The sequence below is a fragment of the Sapajus apella genome, unplaced genomic scaffold, assembly GCF_009761245.1.
Source record: "Sapajus apella isolate SASKATOON/1434 unplaced genomic scaffold, GSC_monkey_1.0 scaffold19, whole genome shotgun sequence".
NCBI lineage: Eukaryota > Metazoa > Chordata > Mammalia > Primates > Cebidae > Sapajus > Sapajus apella.
The window spans coordinates 3,690,497-3,715,547 of NW_022436959.1; the positions used below are offsets into that span (position 1 = coordinate 3,690,497).

The 25,051-nt window shown below is 42.3% G+C and overlaps 1 protein-coding gene across 1 annotated transcript in view; it reads right to left on the reverse strand.

The window, feature by feature from the left end:
- The window catches only part of BMPER (BMP binding endothelial regulator), a 237,154-nt gene that overhangs the window by 45,846 nt on the left and 166,257 nt on the right, over positions 1–25,051 (reverse strand). The window contains exon 13 of the mRNA XM_032286821.1: positions 23,470–23,806. Within this exon, the coding sequence (XP_032142712.1) occupies positions 23,470–23,806 (337 nt within the window). The remainder of the gene's footprint in view (positions 1–23,469; positions 23,807–25,051) is intronic.

Consider the following 25,051-nt stretch of genomic DNA (forward strand, 5'->3'; position numbering starts at 1 on the left):
GTAATCTGAAAAGGTATTTGTTTTGTTTGTGCTATTCCCCATACTCAACACTGGCAAATGAGTATACATGCATAGCATTTTTAAAAATTGTACTAAGTGCTTTAAATATATACCTCATGTAACGGTTACAATTATGAGGTAGATATCAGGTTACATGCACTTTATAGACAAGGAGATTGAGGTCTAGGACACGTAAACCATTCTTTTAGGTACATACAGTAATGGTGAAGCCAGGATTTGAGCCCAAATGATTTGACAAGTCCTCACTTCTAGCCATTATACCAAACCTCAACACACCAGAAAACCCAATACATAGAGCACCAAAGCTCATATGTCACACAGCCTCTACCAGATAAGGAGCTGACATGACATGAAATAAAAAGGAGGCTTATTGAAAAAACAATCTTATAACATAGAAAGCTGCCCTAGATTTATTTTTTAAGACCAGAACACAGAAGAGAGGAGAAAAACACCTGGGCCTGAGTTGGTGTCAGATTTCTATTTTACTTCCGAAAAAACCTAAATCGAAATCCAAATTACATAATGCTCCAAATGACTTGCTTAGCCAGTTGCCTTTGTTCCAATTTGGTCCCCGGAGGATTTCAGCCAGAGCTACTCTCTGAGGTTTGGCAGCAATTAAAAAATCTGAGAGAATTAGCATTCTAGTGTCCAGAGGATACAGTGACAAATTAGTTTGTGAATGCTGTTCAGTTAATAAGCTCATCCAAATTGGCATCTCCCAACTGAGATTAAGATGCTGTGTGTTGAATTGCCACACCCATAGTTTCTGTACGCTAAAAACAATTCTATAAAGAAAAGATTTATTCTAATTCTGATTAACTTCTCTTGCATTAAATCAACTACTGGAAGTCTGCAATGCCAGGAACCCACATTAGGAGACGTGAAATACAAATGTGCTCTAGTCCTCATCCTTGTGGCACTTACACCCTCTGGTTGAGGAGATGGGAAATGAGCCAAAGAAAGGACAGCAACAGAGGACCTAAATTCTGCTTAAAGACCACACAAGAAGCTAGATAGTTTGGTTAACAAGCAAATCAATGGAGTGGTCAATTTATGGTTCATGTAGCAGTTCAGAAGAAAAGAAAAAGCATGTGTCAGTGAATAGGAAAGACTGCACAAATGTCATGAAATTTCAGCTAGATCTGGAAAGATGGGTAGGATTTGGAAAGAAAAAAAAGAAGATTCTAGAAAAAATGGTCTGAGGCACAACAGACGACATTACACTCAAAGCCTGTCAGCCTGACTGGACTACAGGTTTGAGAAAGGAAGAGTTTATTTGAACAGGTAGGCAGAGTAGAGAGTAGAGCAAACCTTGGATGTCAAGGTAAAGAATTTGGAAATTTGTCCTGCAAGTAAAGTGGGCCACTTAAGATTTCTGATGAAAGGGCCAAATAGGCTGGGTGGTGGCTCACACCTGTAATCTCAGCACTTTGGGAGGCCGAGGCAGGAGGATCACGAATCAGGAGATGGAGACCAGCCTGACAGACATGGTGAATCCCCGTCTCTACTAAAAATACAAAAATCAGCCAGGTGTGGTGGCACGTGCCTGTAATCCCAGCTACTTGGGAGGCTGAGGCAGGAGAATCACTTGAACCCAGGAGGCTGAGGTTGCAGTGAGCCGAGACTGCGCTACTGTACCCCATCCTGGGTGACAGAATGAGACTCTGTCTCAAAAAAAAAAGAAAGAAAGGCCCAAAGAGCCTAAAGCAGCACTTGCGTGTGGCACTCGCCAGGCAGACGTTGGGAGGAGACAGGATCTGGCAAAGCGGACTGCTTAGGAGTCTATGGCTGCAGAACAGGCTTGGGGGAATGAGGTCCTTAGACTCTATTGGGAAGTGAGACTGGCAAGGAGAGAAGGAGAACAGTGCTGGCTGAACCTGTCTACACACAGGGCACCATGTGTCCTTGCTCCACATTCATTTTCTCATTGGGGTTGAACAACCATTCAGAGTGTAGCTCTTATTCATCTCACTTTACAGACAAGGAAAGTCAGAGAAGTTATCCAATTGTATGACCTGCAAATGGAAGAAAAGTGATATATGTGCCTTGGATAAATCAATAGAGTCAGTAACTGGTTGAAAAGGGTGTGAAAAGCAGGATGGAGTCAATCATGCCTAATTATGCCTAAAACGTTTCAAACAGTAAAAAGCGGAAGGTCTTTCCTAATAAAAATATGCACCCAACAAGAGCACATCGGGCATGTAGGGTTCCCTTTCCAGGCTAGCTGTTTGCCCTGGAAGTGTCTGGAGTGTGCCCCCAGTAGAGCTACACAGATCACATTCCGTTTACTCCCACTTAGGACTGAGATGAGCTCCTGACTTGGCATAAGCCTTGTGCGTCTAGTCTTGTGTGGCACAAGCATTGTTTTGCTAAGGATCAACAACACCATCTGGAAGACAGGATTTGGGGCTGGGACACTTAAAGCCTGAATATTAATTCAATGCTTTTTAACCTAGAATAGACTGGGCCACCTTGAGAACATCTAAAATCTGATTGCTCTATACCCGTGATCCAGTAAAGGGCATCAGTGAGCATTGTTTCAGTGCTCCTCCAACTCAGGGGCCATGTTACTTTGAATGAAGACATGTCCCCAATGCACATGGAAAATAATTAACTTACTTCAAAGCAAAATGGATATGTTGGAAAGAACACAGCTACCTTTCTTAATTGGAACTGTGAAGTAAATATACACTCAGACATTAAATTGTCTCTTAGTCAAAAAGCCAGAAAGGGACTGACTTCATCCCTTTATCCTCATGAAGGAATCCACCTATCAAAAATTATTTCATCTGCCATTGGAAAAATAACAAGGCTTGTGAGTCAAAGATCAAACTGTTCTCATCACTGGGGATTCCAGATATCCCTGATTGACCCTCTGTGGTAAACTTGGTTTCCAAGAATAAATGCGATTGACTTTGACAGGTCCTCAGGTGCTTTTAGTTTTCTTCCAACGTCATCTAGAGAGAAGAAGAACAAATCCCAAATTGAACCTGTCTTTTTAGACCTTTCTTAAGGAAGTCCAGAGCAGGACATGAGGGCATGTATGACTCCACTGTCACATTGACAAGCTGTTGCCAACCTCTGCTGATATGCAGGAATGTGTTTAGAATTCATGTACCATGATAGCCCTGACAGCTCCCACTGTGCGTGCCATGCTTCCAATTGTGATTCATAAGTGAGATGAGATACAAAGGACAAGCAGTTAGCAGCAACATGACTCTACCTAATGCACTCATAAAGAGCCCAGAACATGGAGACACATTGGTATACAGCACCACTTGCCTTCTCCACCCCAGAGACCAGGTACCCCCTACCCTTACACATACCACACATTCCTAGCCAATTGTTTGAATATTGCAAGCAATTCCTGATTAAAACAAATCCAGAAGACAGATCATTGAAAATAAGCAAATAAAACTACATGTATGGAGTAAGGAACATCTCTGGGAATGCCTTAGCTCTGAAAATCCCTCCCATTTCCCTTCCTCAACTGAAATGTGTTTCTGAACATATTTCACACCAATCTGTCAGGTTGGGAGATCCATGATAGTGACATCTCATGTCCTTTCTCCCACCCAAGCAATGGACAGAGGGGAGACAAGCTGGTTACCAGAGGCCAGGTAGTTAACCATATCTAAGACTAGAATGTGCCTGAGCTCATTTGGGGACTTCATCAGCCACTATGGCACATCCATGTTTCACCCCTAGAGTCAGACTGGTGGGTTGGATTGAATCACGTTTCTTTTTTTTTTTTTTTTTTTTTTTTCCAGATGTGGTTCTAGAAATTTCTTAAAAAAAAAAATGGGAAAGTGGTCCTGAGCTCAGTAAACTGCAATCCAAATGTCCTAAAAGGAGAGGTATATGAAAATGTCAAAAAAAAAAAAAAACCCGTGAACATTGTTTGACAAGCCCCAAGGTTTAAACACCCTACAACCATTGTCATGCAGCCAAAGTTAGAATTCAGTTCAGCACAACTCGCTGTGTCTTTGCTGAGCATCCCCTCTGACTTCCTCCAGCATATGCTGGGGTGGTGTTGGGAGGGGAAGGAACATAAACATGAATGACAAATGGCCTTTTTCCTCAAGAGTTTATCTCTCTTGAGGGAAGCTGTCATAGAAAGGAATCATGGTAGTATATCTAAGGCCAAATGGAATTAGTGCATAAAACAGAATAACTGAAGCATTAGAGAGAAAGTGGGGAACAACTCATCAATTTTAGCTGGAGAAAAGACTACTAGAAAGAAATAATCCTTAGCCTGGGCTGGAACAGGGAGAAGCAAGGAACAGCAGTCCCAGCAAATAACATAAGACATAAACAAAGGCAGGTCCAGAGGTAAGCACCAAGTGCATTTGGGGATTGCTAGACTGGATGGAGTACAATGTGGGTAAAAACAGGCAAATCCCAAAATGTAAGTTATTGCCAGATGGCATGGGGCCTTGAAGGAATGCTTAGGAATATGAACTTGATCTAATAAAGAGAGTCAGTAAATCCTTCTGAACACGGAGAGGACACTGGACTTCACAGGTGGCCCCTACACCTCCAGGGTGAGCTTGATCCTGAGGAAGACTGGCTCTCTGTTTTCCTTTTTGATTCATTCTCTCAAAGGTCATAAGAGGCCTGCTTTCTCAGCAACCCTTCAAACCTGTAAACATGCTCCCATGATGCTGTCCTTGTATTTTAATCAGAGTTACTTTTTCATGTCTCTCTCTTCTTTAAAGAGAAGCTATTTTAAAAATTTTGTGCTTCCAATACTTTCTCCCAGGCAAAATTCAATAGCAATCCCCATCCCCCTTTGCCTCGAGGAAGAATGGGAGAAATGCCTGAGCTTCAAATGCATATGATGCTAGGGCAGTCAAAAATTAAACTTGGAGTTTAAATTTGGAGGAAAACAATCTCCTCTTGGACTCAGCTAGAAAGGAACTCAGACTGGGGATCAAGAGGCATCAGCTGGAAGACAGAAGGTCATGCATTGTTCCCTCCATAGAATACCGGGTTTCAAAACATATGGTTATGGGAAACATTCATCAGACCCTCCTGATGAATGCGATGCCTGCTGAAGTTTGACAACCACAGGCCTAAACAGACCTGGGAGCATAAGTGCCAAGTCCACTTAGAGCTCAGTACTGGCTTTCTGATAGTTGGATATTAACTGAAAATAAGGGCACAGCTCATGCTCTCCACATTTATGTTTGTCCCACTGTATTTTAAATCCCTGTTCCCAGAAGTGCGGTTCATGTCTCCTAGGAGTTTCTCTTCTTCCTCACAGTAAAATCCAGTACCCTTCCCACAGCCTGTAAAGCCCTGTATCTGCCCTTCCACTCTCCCCAGGGTCCTTCAGTGCCAGATACACTTGAAAAATTTGTATTTTTCAAGCTCTCCATGTGCTTCATACTCTGCTCAGAAAGCATTTTTTCCACACTTGAGCATGGCACACTCCCTCGCTTCCTCCAGATCTCAGCTCAAAGGGCACCTTATCCGAGAGGGTCTCCCCGGCCACACTATGCGAAACAGCCTCCAGAGCCCCACTTCGTTCTCCATCTCCTCCCGGCTCTGTGTTTCTTTGTGGTAGTCACCTAATATATTATATATGTGTCTTGTCTGCTTATTGCTATTCATCTACACCCCCACTCTAAGTTAGGAGGGCCCAATCTCAGCCCTGATCACAATGTGTCCCCTGAGCCTAGCAGAGGAGTGCCTGGTGCAGAGAGGTCACTCCTCGCATATTGGCAGTTGTGGTTTAAAAAGAGTGCCATTCGGCAAATCACACTGCCACGTGTGTACCTATGCAACAATCTTGCATGTTCTTCACATGTACCCCAAAACCTAAAATGCAATAAAACAAATAAATGGGGAAAAAAAAAGAAGTCAAAGAATACAGAAAAAAAAAAAATACTAGCATCTCATACAACGTAGTCTGAGAAACCCCAGGGAAAAGAGAAAGGTAATGAGTCTAGAAGAACTAGAATCAAATAAAAGTAGGACACGAGAACAGAAAATCAAACACCGCTTGTTCTCACTCATAGGCAGGTGCTGAACAATGAGAACACATGGACACAGGGAGGGGAGCACCACACACTGGGTTCTGTTGGGGGGAAATAGGGGAGGGACAGTGAGGGGTGGGGAGTTGGGGAGAGATAGCATGGGGAGAAATGCCAGATATAGGTGAATGGGGAGGAAGGCGGCAAATCACGCTGCCATGTGTGTACCTATGCAATAATCTTGCATGTTCTTCACATGTACCCCAAAACCTAAAATGCAATTAAAAAAATAAATAAATAAAATAAATAGCAAGAGTGCCATAAATACTCTAGAATAAGGAGAAAGGGAAATATCAATTCTCCCTCCTTCACGTAAGAGCCTCTAGAATGGCCTTGTGAAGAACACCTCTCTTCCACTCTATGTATGTGGTTAGGAGGGCCCTTGATTGATCTAAACCAGTGGTTCTCAAAGTGTGGTCCACAGACCAGTGGCAGTGTCACCCACCTCCGTCCTACTCAATCAGAAACTCTGGGCGTGGGGCCAATGATTGGCATCTTCACAGACCCTCCTGATGGATGTGACGCCTGCAGAAGTTTGACAACCACAGGTCTAAATGGAGCGACTCATTTTATTTCCCCAACTAGAGTGATTGGCTTACAGATGGCGACAACCCCAATCAGAACCAACGAGGAGCATGAGGCTGCTGGGGTTTCTGGGAGAAAAGACTTGGTTGGTTGTCTAATTTATCTGAAGCTATAACCAGGAGGAACTGAAAGGAGGACGATGTCCTCACTTGAAACTAGAGCCAAGGCAGAGGAAGCTGTGGCAAAAATTGGAGAAAAGGCAAACCTGGGGGACCTCATGGAAACCTTGAATCAGGTCACGTGTGAAGTGAAATTCACCCTGGTTTTCAGTTACATGAGTCAATTCCCATTTTTACAAATGAAATATGTTACTTTAACTACTTTAGTGGGTTTTCTTCATAGGTAACTAGGAAAAGATCTAATTAATACAAGGTGAGTAAAAGTACGTATTGCAGCCAAATAGGAAATGAGGGATGCCATCGAAGTGCAAAGGAAAGTGACATTGCCACACTAATACATGGGCACTGTGTGGTACACTGCCCTGAGCTGTGGCTTTCCACCACCTGAGGGGGCCCTGAGCCTGAGGCTGATATGGGAAGGGCCTCTTACCCAGCGCTAAAGACAGCCTATGGAACAAAATGCGTGGTTAGATGGAATAGCCCTGGTAGGAAGTAGGTCACAGTTCCCAAGAACTGAAGGACAGAACCCAGGAATCAGTGCAGGGATGAAAGGGTCCAGGAAGGAAATGAAAGGTCAAATACTTGAGCCACCTATACCTGGGGCTGCATTTCACTGGCCTCTTGTGGCTCAAGGTCTATGAAGGACCAAGAACAAAGCAGACACAAGTGACTTCACAACTCATAACTGTGAGCAATTTCACTGATTAGTGCACAATTTTCTTGCCTTATATCTGCATCATCTATTGATTATTTTAAAATTCTGTTAAGAGATTTTCCAATTGATGTAGCTAATGAAGAAGGATGTCAGTGACAGACAGGTGACAGTCCGTGAAATGAGGGGTGCTGTGGGCTGAGACTGGTGTGCCTTTGCCCTCTGCAGGCACACACATCTGCTGCACATTCCATCTATTCCACAAAACAGTTACCTGGACTCCTTTCTCCTGCATGGAACAAAACATCGTGATGGTTCTATTAAAATATAATTAAAACTGTCAATGTGATCTCAAGGCTTAAGTGGAAGCATTTGGACTAAACTATTCAACAACACAGACTAGGCCAGACTGGAAATGTGTGTACATGATCTTTTTACACACATGATCTTAGTGTGTACAAAGATCATGTCGGGACCTTGTCGAATTTGCAGATTCTGATCAGGGCTTCTAGGGTGGGGCCAGGGAATCTGCATTTCTAACAGGTCCAAGGGTGGATGGTGATTTAAATAGTAAGGGTCTAAACCTCATGCCAATGTGGTGACATTACAGAATGTGTGCTGGGGAGTGTGGACATGTCTGAGCATGCATATCTCTGTGTGTGTACATGGGTAGCAAGTGTATCCTCCTCACCCCAGATGTATTCTGCAAAGGAACATGGCCCTGACTCTAAGCTTACCATAGCAAGTCAAATAACCTACAGCAGTTATTGGAACCTAAGGCCACTGCACCAGATGTAATGAACCCAGTAATATGGAATCCCTTTGAGAGCAAAGAGAAAATCCATTTTAAAACTCCACAAGAGGGGGCCAGGCGTGGTGGCTCATGCCTGTAATCCCAGCACTTTGGGAGGCCGAGATGGATGGATCATGAGGTCAGGAGTTCGAGACCATCCTGGCCAACATGGTGAAACCTCATCTCCACTAAAAATAAAAATAAAATAAAAAATTAGCTGGGTGTGGTGGCAAGTGCCTGTAGTCCCAGCTACTTGGGAGGCTGAGGCAGGAGAATAGCTTGAACCTGGGAAGTGGTGATTGTGGTGAGCTGAGATGTGCCATTGCACTCCAGCCTAGGCAACAAGAGCGAAACTCCATCTCAAAAGAAAAAAAATTCCACAAGAGGGATTTATCTTCAGGAGAAAACTGATTTGACCCATAACATGAATGAATCATTGGCAGATGAGATTCTGCAAATTGACTTTATTATGCTGGGAGTATAGCACAGGAAACACACAGAATCTTGGGGACAGATAGACAGGCAGCAGAAGGGGCTGGCTGTGTCAGCAATTTGGAGGTGCAGGAATGCACAACACTCCCTGGCCAGACCCCTCTCCTCCTGCCCCTGGGCCAACTCCTTCCTACCCATCCTTTTTAGCCCAGTCCAGATGTCATTTTCTCATGAGGGGCCTTCCCTGATTCATCCGCTTTCCCCTCCCCACACACATACACATAGTAGGTCTGGCCCTCCTGTATATGATCTTCTTACACAATTTTTTTTTTGTTCTTAGCACACATATCATAGCATAGATACATGTTTATGAGGATGCTGGTTGAATGTCTTCCTCATTCACTGGACTGTAAACTCCATGAGGACAGGAACCATGCTATTTATCTCATCCCTGTAACCATAACACAGAGCACAGTGCCTAGAATTTAACAGGGTTCAAAAAATATTTACATAAGAATTAAAGAGAGGGAGGGAGGAAGGAAACAGAATTTATTGGCCCAGTGTCCACTGACCTGCATCCTAGGCAGAGAATCCCCTGTTATATGCAAAGGCAGGAGTGCCCTATTCTGGGAAAAGGAGACTCAGTTGTCTCAGAATCTCAAAAAAAAAAAAAAAAAAAAAAAAAAAAAAGAAGAAAAGAAAACAAACAAACAAACAAACAAAAAAAAACTGTGGCTTCCCAAAAGTTAAGAATCACTGAGTACTAACATCACATCAATTGAGAACATCTTAAGCGAAATGTGAAAAAAAAAAAAAAATCCATTTCTTTCTTTAGAAACTGTTACTAAGTGGTCCTTAAAAGCAAAAAGATGAAAAGGGAAGAAACAGTTTACAAGTACATGACATTGGAACGAAGGATTCTAATATCATGATGGATTCAGCCTTCCATAGCAGGGTCAGACATGAATGTGTATTATCTTAGAATTAACACTATGGACCAGAAATAAAATAAAAAGAGAGAGAGTAGTAAGTGGCCATCATTTTGAAATCCATAAATGTCTCCTTAGAAGACAGATAAAACTGGTTTATTTAAAATTCAGTCAACATAAACCATAGCATATTACTTCCAAATAATTTTGACAGTTTTGTCAAAGTAGAACTAAACAGATAATTTTGTTGAAAAGACAAAAATCTTTTACAAGAAGAAAATACCCTCCAGAATGAAAATACATTATAGCACAAGAAACATTTGCAAGTTCCTAGTGTTTTAGCTTAGTTTAAGAAACAGAAAATTTGAGGATGGCTTACCAGCAGGAACCATTACCAGATTATGGTGGTTACAGTCAAAAGCACAAGTTCTGCCTGGGTCAAACAGATTTGGTTTCAAATCCTGGTTCTGCCTCTTTCTTGCCTGGTTGCCTTGGACAATGTTGATAACTCCTGTGGCTCAGTTTCCTCATCCACACAGGGAACAACATATGCAGGGAAAGCCCTTAGCTGCTGCCAGGCACATAGTGAGCACTCAAAAGTGTAAGCTCTTACTCCTGGCCTTATGACTGTACTGTCCATTATTATTACCCCTGGAATACATTATGAGGCTTCCCAGACTCCAGGCACATCACACATGTTCAGTCAGTGCCAGCGAACATGACTGTCATTACCTTCTGTTATCAAAGGCTCATTATAGCAACATAGCCCCCTGTTTTCAGCCATCTGATCTTTTTTTCTCTTGAAGTAAATACCAACTTCAGCTTTCCTGCAGTCCTTAGTTGCTATGCATATCAATAAACCCTACTAGTGGCCACAAAACTACGGGTCAGTATCTGCTTAATATCCTTCCTCCCTGGCTTTGATCACAAAGACAAAATGAAGACTTCAATTTCCTGGTTTCCTCTTCATATGGAAAAGCTTTCAGGGGTTCTGAAAGGTCTTCTGGCCCAAGTTCTTTGAGCAGCTCAGATGCATCTACCTTCATGCTCACAGATGGGCCATTTGCTGGGGATACAATGAAGAAACCAGCTCACCCTCTCTCTCTCCCCTTTAAACTCCAAACACTAGGTAAGATGGTAAGGATCATAAAGAACAACTCTTTCATGTTAAAAGAATTATTAATTCCAGTATCGTCACCAGATTTCCCCATTTCCCTGCAAATCATATATTTTCCTACTCTCTATGCCCATTGACCAGACTCTTTAAAAGCCTGAAGCCAGTAAAAAGGAATCAGGTTTTTACAGATACATCCTGTTGGCTGTTCTGGGTGCACGGACCTGGACTCCTGGCTCTCGGCCTCTCCCTCCTGTGCATGGTGGGAGAGAATTTGGGCAGCTCTACACAAGAATGCTGGGCTTTGTTTCTGTCCAGCAACACAGCTGCATTGTATCCAGTGTTTTCTCCTTCCTCCCTTACCGGGTCCTCGAAAATTTCTCCAAAAGTTACCAGAGTGGTTCCCCACACTGGCCTCTCTATGGAAAGCGTCTCAGCAACCAGGAGAGCTTTGACTCTGGATTCTAACTCTGAGTTCCCATATGACCCAGCCAAGCAAGTCCAGCACTTTCTCTGGGTATGACTTCATGAACGAGAAGGCAGTCAAACCAGTGCCCATTTTCTTCAAAACAACAATAACAACAATAACAAAAACAAAAACCCAGGAGTTTAAAATACTATAGACCAAGAAAATGCCACTGAGCTCAAATTACAACTTTCGTCTATCTAGGTGAGCATAAGATTAGCTCCTAACGCTTTTAACCAGGGACCCACTTTGCATTGTCTCTAATGTGTAGAAGCTGAGTGTACAAAGACAAAAGAAACCTAAGCCCTGTTCACTCAAAGACTCAAAAAAGTCTTGGAATGAACAGAGGCTCAGAAAGTTAAGTCCCTTGGTGATCCACAGGAATGTGGGGGCCCACATGATCCTGGACTGGTTCTTCTTGTAATTTCCTCACCTGGTGCAGTGGTTCTCAAGATGTGGTTCCTGAACCCCAGCATCACCTGGAAACTTGTTAGAAATGCACATTTTCAAGCTCCACCTAGACCCACTGAATCAGCTCTGTAGGTGGTTCCATTTCATGCCAAAGCTCAAGAACTATGGATCTAACACATAGACTATGTAATAGGTATAGCAAACTACTTGAGAAATGAATGAATGATGAGTGAATGAAGAGTCTTGAGCTTTACTGAAACCCTGCTCAGTATAATCAGCTCATAGTTAATGGTGAAAAACACTGTAGGGTGCCTCCCACCCCTCGCCCATGTCTGGTGAATGCTGGTGCCTGAAACTGTAATAATTTAGCCTCTGCCTTTGCTTTCTGATTCACTGTCCGTACACCCTGAAGTCTATGGCACCACCCCACAGAACACCTGTCTCTTGGCTGACTGTGCCAGGCTCTCCCTGGCCTCCGTGGCTGTGAACATGAAGTCTGCTATGGCTGGAATCTTTCCCTTTGTTCTCTTCCCCAGCCTTCTACTCCTCTTTTTGTCCAGCTTTTGGTTTCAGCCTAGAAGTCACCTTCTCCAGGAAGCTAGCCCCCTGGCAGAGTACATTTCTCATAGCATCCAGCATATCCTCTAACAGAAAACACAGCTCTCTCTCTCCACATCATATCCGTGTTTACTCATGCTGCCCATTCAGTAACCTGCCCTGCAAGCTCTGTGAGCTAGAGGACTCCTTTCTCATTGCCTGGAGGACTCCTGTCTCATTCCAGCACCTTGAACAGTGCCTGATGTTGTTATTTAATCACTCAATTGTGACTGTAAAAAAAAAATCGATGCTCTTTTTGGTAATAGGTAATATGTTCCTATTTTAATTTATTATTGATTGATTTCATTGACTCCTGGACATGAATAGTTGACCATGAGTCTAGAAAAGTGCCTTTGGATACACAAATATAATTTTCTCAGCACGTTCTTCCTTAATAAAACTGCCAACCTCCAAGTCTTTTCTTTTTTAATGTGTACACTTCTGGATATTTGGTCTCTACTATACAATGCTCCATCTCTGTGTGCAAGTGGCATGGACAGTGCAGCAGCCCTGCTGCTCCTTTTATTTGCCAAGTAGGAAGAAAAATGAGACTGAGTCTCAGATTTCCACATAAACAGAGTACAATGTGTTGGAGTGTCCAGGAATGCAAAAGCCTCCCCTCCTATTTTGTATTTGCACATGCACCCATCAATTTTGATTTTTGCCAACTTGATTGGGAAATGGACAGAGTCCTGGATGGCTGTCAAACCCAACACAGCTCTGAACCCGAGCCCGAGCCAGAGCCCGAAGCCCTGATACTGCTCCCAAAACAGCACAGAGGCCAGTGTGCCTTCTCTGAGAGGCCCCTGCTGCTGCCAGAACACCAGCTGATTTCACAAGATACTGTGCCTGCCCATGTGGTTTCACTGAGTCATGATGCTGGCCTCATAATGCATCAAAGCTCCAACCAATCTGTATGTGGCTTGATGGAAACCAGCCTACACAGGGCTGCCTCTGAGGACACCCACCCCAGTTCCTCTTGCTTGCAAGGAGTTCTGGCACCCAGGTGGATATTCTGATTTTTCAAAGGGCAACCTGAAACCACAGCCCTCAGGCCTGTTCTCACAAGAGCTGCTAGACCTTGCTGGTGATGTGACCAGGAGAAAGAGATGCCTTGATCATTCCGTCTGGGATTTACAAGGAAAACCTCATCCAGCCTCATGAGAACCTGTTGGGTGAAGATATTATCTCTCTTTCAAAATGAAAAATAATTGGAAATTCAGAAGTGTTAGATCCTTTGCCAATGGCCATTGTCACTTACTCTCCAACTTGTTCCAGAAAGGATTTCAGTCAGCTTACAAAACTACATGCAGAATAAAATAAGATGAAATGTGAATGAGAGGAAAGAAACAGGAAAGATAAAAATAAAACCAGGCTTGAGGCTAACTAAAAAAAATAAAATTCATGCCTGAAATTTCTGTACATTGGATAGAAATGGGATAGAAATGGATCATAAACTTGGCTCTGAACTATCTGATAACTCCTGGGAAAGGGGAAAAAACACAGCTCATTTCCTCAACTTTGTTTACTCTTCTCATAGGAGAAAACTTTGAGTCTTCTTTCAGAACCTTTTAATACTTAGTTTGCATACAAGATGAACTAACATTATTTTCTCCATCCAATGAGGAAAAGGAAGTAGGCAAAGGGAAGCTGAAGCGAGAAGACATAAGCTTAAAGATAGAAATAGCAAGGAGATCTCAAAAAAATTTCCCCCTTTCAAAGGTCTCCTAGGAAAGGTGGTTCTAACAGCATTTGACACCCAAACATAACTTTGAATTATCACATAAAATTAAATCATTTTCATTTTACTGTTTACAAAAGCAAAGAAGAATGGCATCAAAAAAATTTGTCATGAGTTTCTTCTTTTCCTACAGCCTGAACTCTACCCTTACAAACAACAAAATAAGACACTTGAACTCCTTCTCAACCAACCGCCACCCTCCCCCCCGTAAAGCACATTGAGGATGAGTTTATTATTTTTCAAGTTCAGAGTTGTATATTCATCTTATGGAATTAATGATCCTTTCTGCACCTTCCCCTTTGGTTCAATCTTATCCATTGAAATAATTTATAAAAAGTGCATTATGGAAATTTTAACTCACTCCAAAGTATTTGTGTGTGTGTGTGTGTGTGTGTGTGTGTGTGTGTGTGTGTGTTTCATTTTAGGAAACAGTATCAATTTCTGCCCAGAACTGTAAGAAGTTATTCTGAATGAGTCTAGAAATGACCATGTAAGATAAAGAAGAAAACTTCTTCAAGTACTGGCACCAGATGGCGTAGGACGTTGTGAACACCCCATAGAACAGACTTCTGTTATTCTGAATGAGTCTAGAAATGACCAAGTTATTCTGAATAAGTCTAGAAATGACCATTCAAAATAAGAAAACTTCTTCAAGTACGGGCACTAGACGGCCTAGGACATTCTAAACACCCGATAGAACAGGCTTCTATAATAAAATAATATTAATAATGAAATTGACCTTGACTGAGCATTTGCTCTGTACCAGGCCTGGATGAGTGCTGTATCTGGAGCGACTGATGCAGTCCTCACACAAACCCTCATAGCAATGCGTAGGTCCTCTCAGTATCCCCTTCATGGGGGAGTTATCAGGGGATTCAATGGGTGAACTCACCTGCTTGGCAGCAAGGGCTTATAAGTGAAGGAGCTCAGAGTTGACCCAGGCAGTCTGATTGCAAAGCCTACTTGACGCCTGCACCATACTCATTTGTACCATTGTACTGATGCTTTTCTAAAAGTAACAGTCATGGTAGGCCTTGCCCTGTCCAGTGTGGGACCTGCTGCTCCCTGCCTGCCTCCTCACTGGCTCTTCTCAGGGGGCATGTTCCACTCAAGGGAGAGCTCCCCACACAGTCTTTTCCTGTCCGTTTACCTCAAAATCAGGCACTCCCACACCCACCCCATCACACTACCCTATTCCCTCCATTACTCTTCTTGCAATCAGGAATGGCTTATTTCTCATGCATACCTGTCTGCCCACACTAGGCTATGATTTTCTGAAGGAAGAGCTTTGTCTCTCTTGTTAAGTCTCAAATCACCATGCCTACAACAGAACCTAGCTCATAGAAGGTGTTCAGCTGAAAGTTTTTAAAAGGAATGAATTAAATAACTGATAAACTCCTCCTCTGAGAGTTCATGGCACAGCAGAATATTTGGAAACCTGAGTGGACAGTGAAAGAATCTGGAAGCGGCTTTGGCTGCTCTTGCCAAGTTCTCGGATGGAGCCCCCAGACCAGGTGTGCCTGTCAGGCTGGCTGTTCAGCTGCACCGGTGGCCTGGAATGAGTCCCTTCCCCTCACAGTGCCTCAATTAGCTCCACAGTAAAATGAGGAAAACACTACTCATGTCAGCCTCATTCTCATGCATACAAATGTCTTTATACCCATAAACAATGAAAATATAATTAAGTTACACCATTCTGCCTCCTGCTTGCTAAGAAGTAATCAAGAAGTCCCCTAAGCAGCCAAGAAAGATGCTACAAAATAATTAGTATTTTACCTGCTACAAAGACACTCATTCAAATCTGTACTTGAAAGCCTCCAGTTGCATCTCAGAATGTAATTTTCTGAAAAGAAACACTATAAAATTCCAGGATGTTTATGATTAAAATAAACTTAAAGCTAAATATATAAAATCAAATCAAACTGGCATTTAACTTTGAGCTAGGAAGGTTATACAGTCAAGAATTAACCTTCCCCAAATAGAGTCTGGTCTTGCCCTCTGCTTTTGGCTACAGAGAGACAATCTTGACGCCCCTGGAATGTCCTGCATGACAGGAGTGTGTTTTTTGCCTGATGCATTTGGTTACTAGAGAGTCTAACAATAAGATTTAGTATGGGGCTTTGGAGCACACAATAACAGTTCCAACATCTAAAGAAATTGAAGACCAAAAGTATTAGCATATTACACCTCCAACAGAGACTAGACAATAAGGTCATCCATGCAGGTTGCATGTGATTGGGTTCCAATAAAGACTCTGAACTACCAAAGGCTTGGGTGAACATCCCTGGTCGGCAATACCCAGTGGATATTGTGGACAAGAGGAGTTAACACCATGATGCCACAAGGTGATGACAGCAGGAGCTCCACGTTTAGACATTTCTCCATTCTGCCTTATGCATCTCTTCTGATTATATCCTTTTCCTATCACATAAGTATAAATCATACCCATGAGTATTACCACTTGATGAGTTCCTTCTAGCAAATTGCTGACCCTGAGAGTGCTCTAGGATCACTCTAAACTTGTGTCAGAAGTGAGAGTAGTCCTGTGTGGACTGTGCTCTCTCTAACTTTGAAGTTGACTAACTACACAGTTGACCCAATCCCTCCACAAAGGTTAATCTATCTGTGAAGACATGAACAGTTTTCTTTGTTAACAGAATAGTATTTGTCTCTCTTCAAGATGAAAAATTAAATGTAAGAGGATTTTAGACTTTGATAAAATGATTTTCTATACATTCTCATACCTTTCTGAGTGAACTCATGTCTTTCTTTTTACTTTGGTTCCAAGAAAATTGGACCAACCACATTTTGAAGCTAAAATCCAGGTTGCTAGAAAGCTATTTAAGATCCTAATTTTGGGTGATTTGGATGGATCAAGCAAAGAAAAGCCTACTTGTGGGTGAGACGAAGAAGAACGAATGAAAGATTGAGGGGAACTCGCCACAAAACTTTGAGTCCAGCCTAACAGAAGGCTCAGAGCCAATGACAAGGCAAAAGGGATGTGACTATTAGGCAAATTGCTGAGTGAGGCCAGGGCAAAGGATTAGTCATGCCATTGGAGGTCCAGTTGTTGCAACACCATACAAGTGGAGGCTAGCTTGAGGTCCTCAGACAAGCCGAGAGAGGTCAGAGCAGAAACATCTGTGGATTCAAGTATTTCATAAGAAGATGACAAGGCCAAACACTATCTGAGGGTTAGAAGAGGAACAAGGGCATCCAGGAGACATGTGAATTACAAATAGACAGAGGTAGATGGAGATTCAGATGGGTCATCATGCCTGCCATTGGCAGTCACAAACAGACTTGTGCAATAAGAACTGCTCACAACACTTGGAGCATCAAAGGTGGACCAAAGACTCTACTCAGTCTGACCAGTTTATTACATGAAAAGACAGAAAAGTGTGCATACTCTGACAGTAAGTGTATAATTGAGCATGGGGATAAAGACCTAAGATGAACTCAGAATTGGGGATAGCAAAAGTCACAAGGAGATCAGAGAGGATGCCAATGAGAGGCAGGCTAGGAAGAGCAGCCCTTCTAGGGGTGGTGCTGGGTGAAATACAAAAGGGTCAAAAAGGAAGAGATTCTCCATTCCTCAGAGAACTTAAAATCCAATGCTGGAGAAAGAAGACAGCAGTGCAACATAAAACATGAGTTAAATGATAATGAACATAATTGGAATAACTAAAAACCTAAGAAAGAACATTTTCCAAAAGCTAGGATGAAACTGGAGCTGTGTCTTCAGCTTAATTTATGCCTGAGGTTGCAATTTTTTAAATTTTTGCAATCAGACCTTGGTGATGACTTTGAGCAGTAGGATAGAAATAACTCCTACGTGCTTAGCATTCCAAAAATTGAACACTAGGCATAAATGGGTTAAATCAATGTAGAAAGTGAAGGCATCTTAGGGAGGCAGGAGAATGACATGAACTCAGAGGCAGTTCATTGTGTATTTAGATACAGTGAAGAAAAAAAAGAGACTTTTAAGGGGGCCGAAGTCTGGTAAGTAATACAACTGCAGTGTCTACTGCCACCTGGTGTCAGCTGCTACCTGGTGTCAGCGTACCTTAATTATGAATTCAGTGTGACTTAATAGTTGAGTCTGCCAAGGAAAAATAAAAGTAAGGCATATAACATCACACTTTAAAATGAAACATCTCATTTGATTTAGGACCCTATCTCTAATGGCAGTTCTTGACAAGTCATTAAAAGATGTAAACAAAAATGTTTCAAGCATGTTGTTCTTTGAAGTAGGGGAAATTGACTTGATTTTAATTATAGAATAGCACTTAGGTTTATATGATTTTTCTCATACACAAACACATAAAGTCTGTACCCCTTGCCTGTATATATTTTCTTGCTTTATAGTAAGTGATTAGTTTCCTTTGTAATAACACACAAAGTGGGTCATTGAGGAAGTCTGTGATCTTCCCCTGGAAGGAAGCCACTGGCAGTCCCAGGATCCCAGTATATCCAACACCATGGTCCTGTCAGAGTTCCAGTGTTCTCCTGCACGACCTCCCACCTCCTACCTCCCAGTACCTCAACAGGAAAGGACACATCTGTGAATCCTCTGGCATGGCTTCAATTCCTTACAGCTGTAAAAACCACTGCATGGAAGGAAAAGAACATTTCCTAGACTGGGAATCCCCAGACACTTTCCAAAACTGAACAAGTGAACAGGGTTTTTGCTCTGGTGAATTATACCCCATCAAGGAGAGTGCAGAGAGAAAAACAGTCCTGAGATGACTGTGGTCTCTAAATGTCTGTGCTTCACTGCACTTCACATTTATTTTTCTGACTTCTCTGAAATGCAGTCCTGCCCTGACTTAAGAGTTCTGCTTTGTGGGCAAGTTATACTTACTTGCAAGTTATACTTTCTTCCAAGATGTGAGTCTGAGTTAGGGAAAAAGTCCATTGCTGGGATTTCATAGACACAAAGAATAAAAGACTATTTCTTTCCCCAGTTGGCCCATGAAGCCCTAGCTCATCTTCTGACCACTCTCTGTACCCCTGGCTGCCCGGGGCTGGTCCTGTTCTGTGGCCTAAGTCCACAGCGGGAAGGTGGGCTTGATACTGGCCACTAAGGATCTCCAGAGAGCCTTTGTGGTGGGAGTTTGCCTATTCCTCTTGGATTGCTCAGTTGGCATCTGGGGCATGAAGAGAGAAGCAACATGAGTCTGGAGGAGAGACATGAAGATATAAGAAAGGAGAAAGAAAACAAAAACACACTCAACACTTTTTCTCTTCGAGGTAGCCTACATTTGAATCCAAATATAATCTAAGAAAAGCTTTACATTAATTTTTCCAGGTAGTTAGACAATATACTGCTTCTCTAGCTCCTGGGAATTTATCTGTAACACAATAATAAGAGATAATGCAAAACCTTATTAAAAAGGATTATCTAATTTGATAAATCAATTAGCAAAGCTAAGACTTGATGTGTGTTATCAATACATTTAGTTAAAACTTTTCTGCAGTTGGTAACTAAATTATTTTGCACCCAAACATATTCAGTTAGTTAATTAAAGCAACATATGCTGATTAAAAAGAGCTTAATTATATGTCAAATTTTTATGCCAAATTAGCCAAAATGGGTCAAATTGATTTGTGAAGCTTAAAAAGTTTCCCTAAACAGAAAAAATAAAATAAAAAAAATATTGATTACTATGCAGTAATTTTTCTTTCATTTACAAAGCGGTAGTTTATCAAGTACTTAGACAATGGACAGTTTACTATTAAAATGTTAAATTGAGTAAAAGACCAAAATAAAATAGGAGTTATAAACCATAGACATTTCAGGGCAGGTGCAGTGGCTCACACCTGTAATCCCGGCATTTTGGGAGGCTGAGGAAGGTGGATCACCTGAGGTTAGGAATTTGAGATCTCCTGGCCAACATGGTAAAACCCTGTTTCTACTAAAAATGCAAAGATTAGCCATGCATGGTGGTGGACACTTATAATCCCAGCTATGTGGGAGGCTGAGACACGAGAAGGGCTTGAACCAGAGAGGCAGAGGGTGCAGTGAGCTGAGATGGTGCCACTGCACTCCAGACTGAGCGACAGAGCAAGACTTTGTCTCAAAATAAATAAATTAATTGAATAAAATAAACCATAGACATTTCAAAAGTAAAACCTAATTCAGATAAATTATAATTATTATTTTGACCTTATAAGAAGCACTACCTCATAATTATCAGAGAATTTCCCTGTGGAATTTGTTATAAGATTAAGGAAACCCAAAATGGGTAGCATTTTCTCAGAAAAAAATACTCTCTTTGCATTTCCTTTCCCTTTGTTACAAGACAGTGGTGCTCAGAAGGTTATTTGGGTGTGTTACACTATTTTATTCTTTGTCCTTAAAGGAAAATGCAGATATTTTTTGGATGGAGGGGAAAAGAAATCAAATTCCAATGCAGTTGATGTATGTAACCTATATGACCATCCATGATATCAAGGCAAGTCTCTTTAGACCTGTAAGGACTCAAAAAATGTGTTACAGCCACAGATCTGAGTATACTTTTGGGTTCATTTTAGAAATTCCACCAATTGTATCAAATGTACAGGAAAAAATTTACATGTGTGGGAAGTCATGTGATTGCTTTTACCTTTTTCAACATTATTTACAAGTACAATGAACACATGACATTCTCATAAGACAAAAAACAATAGCTTTTTAAACCATTGTAATGCAATCATCACTTACACTACCTGGCAGAAGTATCACAAAAGAGAAACAGTTCATTTTGAGAGTGTTCCACAGATTCATCAGTGGGAATTTATCTAATCAGTCCTCGGTGATGACATCAGGAGAAGACATGGACAACCAGAAAGGTACACGGCCAAGCCAGGGGTGAGGTTCTCCATGGAAAGGAAGGGACATGGGACAGCAGCATGCTCTGTGCCAGGATTGCCCACCTACTGTGTGCTAGTGCTGCAGCCCACTGGCCTCAGTCCTCAGAGAAGCAATCCTGCCAGGTAGTTACTGTGTATCAGTTCTTTTGATAAAGATCTTGAACTCAGCTAGGCACCAGGGCACACTGCTCAACTCAAGCAGGGCATACTGCTAGATTCAAGCAGAGTTGGGCTTGGGTCCACCTTGCTGTCCCCCTCCCCACAGCTCACTCTCAGTCCACTGCTCCATAAAATCTCCTACAAACCTTGAGGTTAGGTCCCTTCTGGAGCTCCCCTGAGAAGAGAATTATCTTTCCATGTTGCACCTTGTTTATTTTCTTCTCCTGCCACACATGTACTTGGATATAAGGGGGAGAAACAGGATCTAGCCAACACTGACCATTTTTCCTTTGCGATGCATGAAGGTGCATCATCCTGTTGGGCTGTGAGGTCACCAGCTGGGGGTGGAGCAGGCAAAATTGCCCAGCTCTCCTTCCTGAGCTCCTTCACCCTTTCCAGGAAGAAGTGGCCTGCTGTGGAAGGGCACTCTGCCATGACACCATGACACTAGTCAGGAGAGCACAAGCCTGCTTCCCACCACATCCTGGCCTCTAAATCTCCATGCACAAGGATCCCACAAATATTCTCAGGAGCTGCTCAACTCAGGGCATCAAGCCGTTTACACAAATAAGCGTCCTCCATTGTAGCTGCTGTAGAATAATTAAGGGCAAAAGGGGAGCATCTGCCTGGCCACCTTAGGAATCTAAAGCTCTTTTTTCATAAATGTCCAAGTCGTCATTCATAACGTCTATTGAAGCACTCATCATATTTCTGTTGCAGTCTGGAAATCACGACACTAAACAAATCGCCAAAGGCAAAAGACATAGAATTTCAAAAAAAAAGGAACTAACCTCTGCAGGCCTGCTCTCCAATTTTTATTTTCAATACGTTCTTTTGAAATGGGATAAAAATCAAAGACATAGACTGCTGGGCCCCAGGAGAAGCATAGCCTTTCCATTCTATTTTAAGCAGAGAAGGGTCCAATCCAAATTTGCAAACAGGATAGGGGAGCTTCCAGAAGAGACCTTACTTTTCTTCATTATTTAATTAATCATGGAGGGAATGGTGGCAGCAATTATAGAGCAGTGGCTGTGTGCAGGCATTGTGTTAAGCACATGCATTCATGTTCATAATCTTACTAAATCTGGATGGCGACTCTTCAAGGTAGGTTCTTTTATTATCCCCACTTCACAGATAAGTAAGCTGAGGCTTAGAGAGCTTAGGTCTTTGTTTCAAGTTGCACAGCCAGGCTGGATTTCGAGTTCTGGGCACCACAAAGTTCTTAGTTGCTATATTCTACTGCTTTCCTTCAGACCTTCAAGTGAGGGTATTTAGATTTCACATAAAACCATGTTTCTCTATTAGCTGCTTAACTCACTGCAAAGCCTCCTGTTAAGATCCCCCAGTTTCACTGGACAAGAGGTCAGTCTAGGGGGTGCAGGGAGGAGAAAGAAGGGAACCCAGGGAATTCAAATTACAACAGGAAAATGGCTTGAAGGAGCTAAACCCATGACTTGGAGCCAAATGGTTTGGCACATGCAGCCATGTTTGGGGATTTGTGATGACAGAGACAGTCTTTTTTCCACTTCAAGCTGCCTTTATAGAACTTTATCTTTTATGTCCAAAGATCAAATAAAAAAATCATATTTAATGAGAACTAGGGGAAATAAACTGGAGGCAATTAAAGAGCAAAAATAACCTCTCTGTGGCTTCAGACCACAGGAGTTTTCTAATTTTAAGAGGCACAGGCAAATCACTTAAACAAGGCCTTCTGGGCTGTGTTCATCTTGTGTTTCTTCCCACACCCGCAGTGGTTAAAATTATAGGCAGCCATAGCTCTTGAACCCATGGCATTGTGTAGCAAATGGAAGTACACCCAGGCCAAACACACCTACTCAGAAATGCAACCTTGCAGCCTGGAAGTCAAATCCAAGTCTCCTTTGTAACCAGTTGCTTTGCGTGGAAGGGGGTTAAACAGAGTTAGAAAAGGTCATGACGTCCTGATTCTTAATAAGAGTCCTTCCTCCCTCCGTCCTGCAGCCCTGTTTCTACTGTCCTCGGACTCTGGACATGCAGTCTCACAGTTGGCCAAGATCCAAAGAATCCTCGTTTTGCTTCCTTCTTTTCCACGTGCATATTTGATTTGGACTAGACCCTAAGGCATACCTAAACTCTTCCTCAGGTGGAATAACCAGACTCATCCAAACACTCAAAGGCAGCCAAGTAACTTGAGGTTCCATTTAGGGGAACCAGCTCTGCCCTGTACTACTGTGGTTTAGGCCAGAATTTGAGAAGCCATCCTCAATCTTGGAGTCAAGCTAACACCTGGAAAAACCCTGCAGTGTAGCCAGCTTTCCAGTAAAGCTGCACACCTATAAAAGCATGGAATTGCCTAGAGGACATCACTCTGAAATACCTCTTGGAGTTTCCCAATTTGGGACATAAAATGGGGCTGACTCACAGATGAGATCAGCTGCTGAACAGCAAGAAGATGTCTACCCTGGGTTTTGATACTTTGCCCTGCACAGCAAGAGATTTCATATACTATGTTATGTTCCAAGGTCAAGCCTATTCTTGGTCTGCAACCCAAACCCATCCCCCAGAACACTGTACTTACCGGTAGAAAGTGGCATAGTCCACAGTTGAGTGGCAGGTCTGAAACTCCCAGGATTTGAGCTTCTGGCATTCTCGATGGGCCCGGAGCTTTACCTTCACCGTCCCTTGACACAGCTCAGGCACTGGCTTTCTCTGAGGCCTGTTGCAGAACTCATTGGACTCCACTCTCCAAGACTCAGCAAAGTCATCCACATCAAATTTGAAGTTTCCATCTCCACCAATTAAGTCATCACGTTTATGTCCATTGTAGTTGCCACAAAGACCGCAGAGCTTGCCCTTGAGCTGTGGGGCAGCCATGACTTCTACAAAACTGTCTCCATCCCAGGATATTTCCAAGCCTGGAGGAGGAAGAGAGAAAAAGGAAGTCAACCACACATTAATCCACTAATAATTCCCAAATGTATACATCCTGACACAGAACATACGACTGACTATCCAACAAGTAACACCAAGGATCTGTCCAAATTCTTGGTTACCTCTTAATCACACCATAGTGGGTAACATGTGAAATTATGAGAGTCATTTGCTGGTTGGGGCTTAGAATTCTTAAACTATATAAAGTTTGTCCTGAAAACATCCTGTATAGCCTGGTTTGACCTATAGATGACTATCCCTTGACCATCCTACCCTAAGGTTTATTTTTTTCCCTTTTCCTAAAGTAATTGTGTTGGTTCAAATCATGTATTCATTTATCTAATGACTACTATAATGTGCAAATGGAAAAAAAAAACAAAGATGATTGTTTTTTAATGTGATTATTTACAGCCAGAAATTCCATCACATAATTATTCCCCCAATGCCCAAGGAAAATTTCCAAATTATTTCCTATAATGATATTATTAAAGCAATCAATATGTAGTTTCTGAATATATATCCCCTTCAAAGGCAAGACTGATACAATGAAAACATTGCTCCCTCATTATTTTACAATCATTCCTGAGGAATGGACACTGTTTGATTAACATTTCCTGGGTTTGATCTGTTGTGAAACCCTTCCAACCTCTATCCCTCGGGCCTCTGTTTTGGATTTCCTCAAAAGCTTCAACATTTCAGGTGATGTTGGAGGATATCAGGCCACGGACAAGCGTTCTTCTTGTGCATACATCAGCAGGCCAGTACTGCTGGTTCATCCAGGAAACTCTCTTTACTCCAGAATGTGGAGAACTTAGACCTTTCTTGGTTTGCTAAGCTGACTATTTAAAATGTTGAAGGAATTGTCTGAAAGCATGCATATATCTCCAGACATGCTGGTCCAAGACTTCCAGGAGCCACACTGGCCAATGACCCTTCTGAATGGTGGAATTTTTATGTCACAGGTAGAACAGCCAGGTGATGTTGTCACACAGCATAGATACATCTGACTAGAAGGTCAAGAAGAAATGCTTTCATATCTACTCTCACACTGTGTGTGAAGATACCATCCATAAGAGAAAGGAGAGACTTTCCTGAAAAGTCTTCTGAGGTTCAACCCAAAACAAATGACAAACTTTTCTAACCAGAGTTTTTGTTCATGTCTCAAATGTGTGTTTTATTACTAATCTGGGAACACCCTGGCAGTGCCCGAGCCTCCCCAATGAATGGGT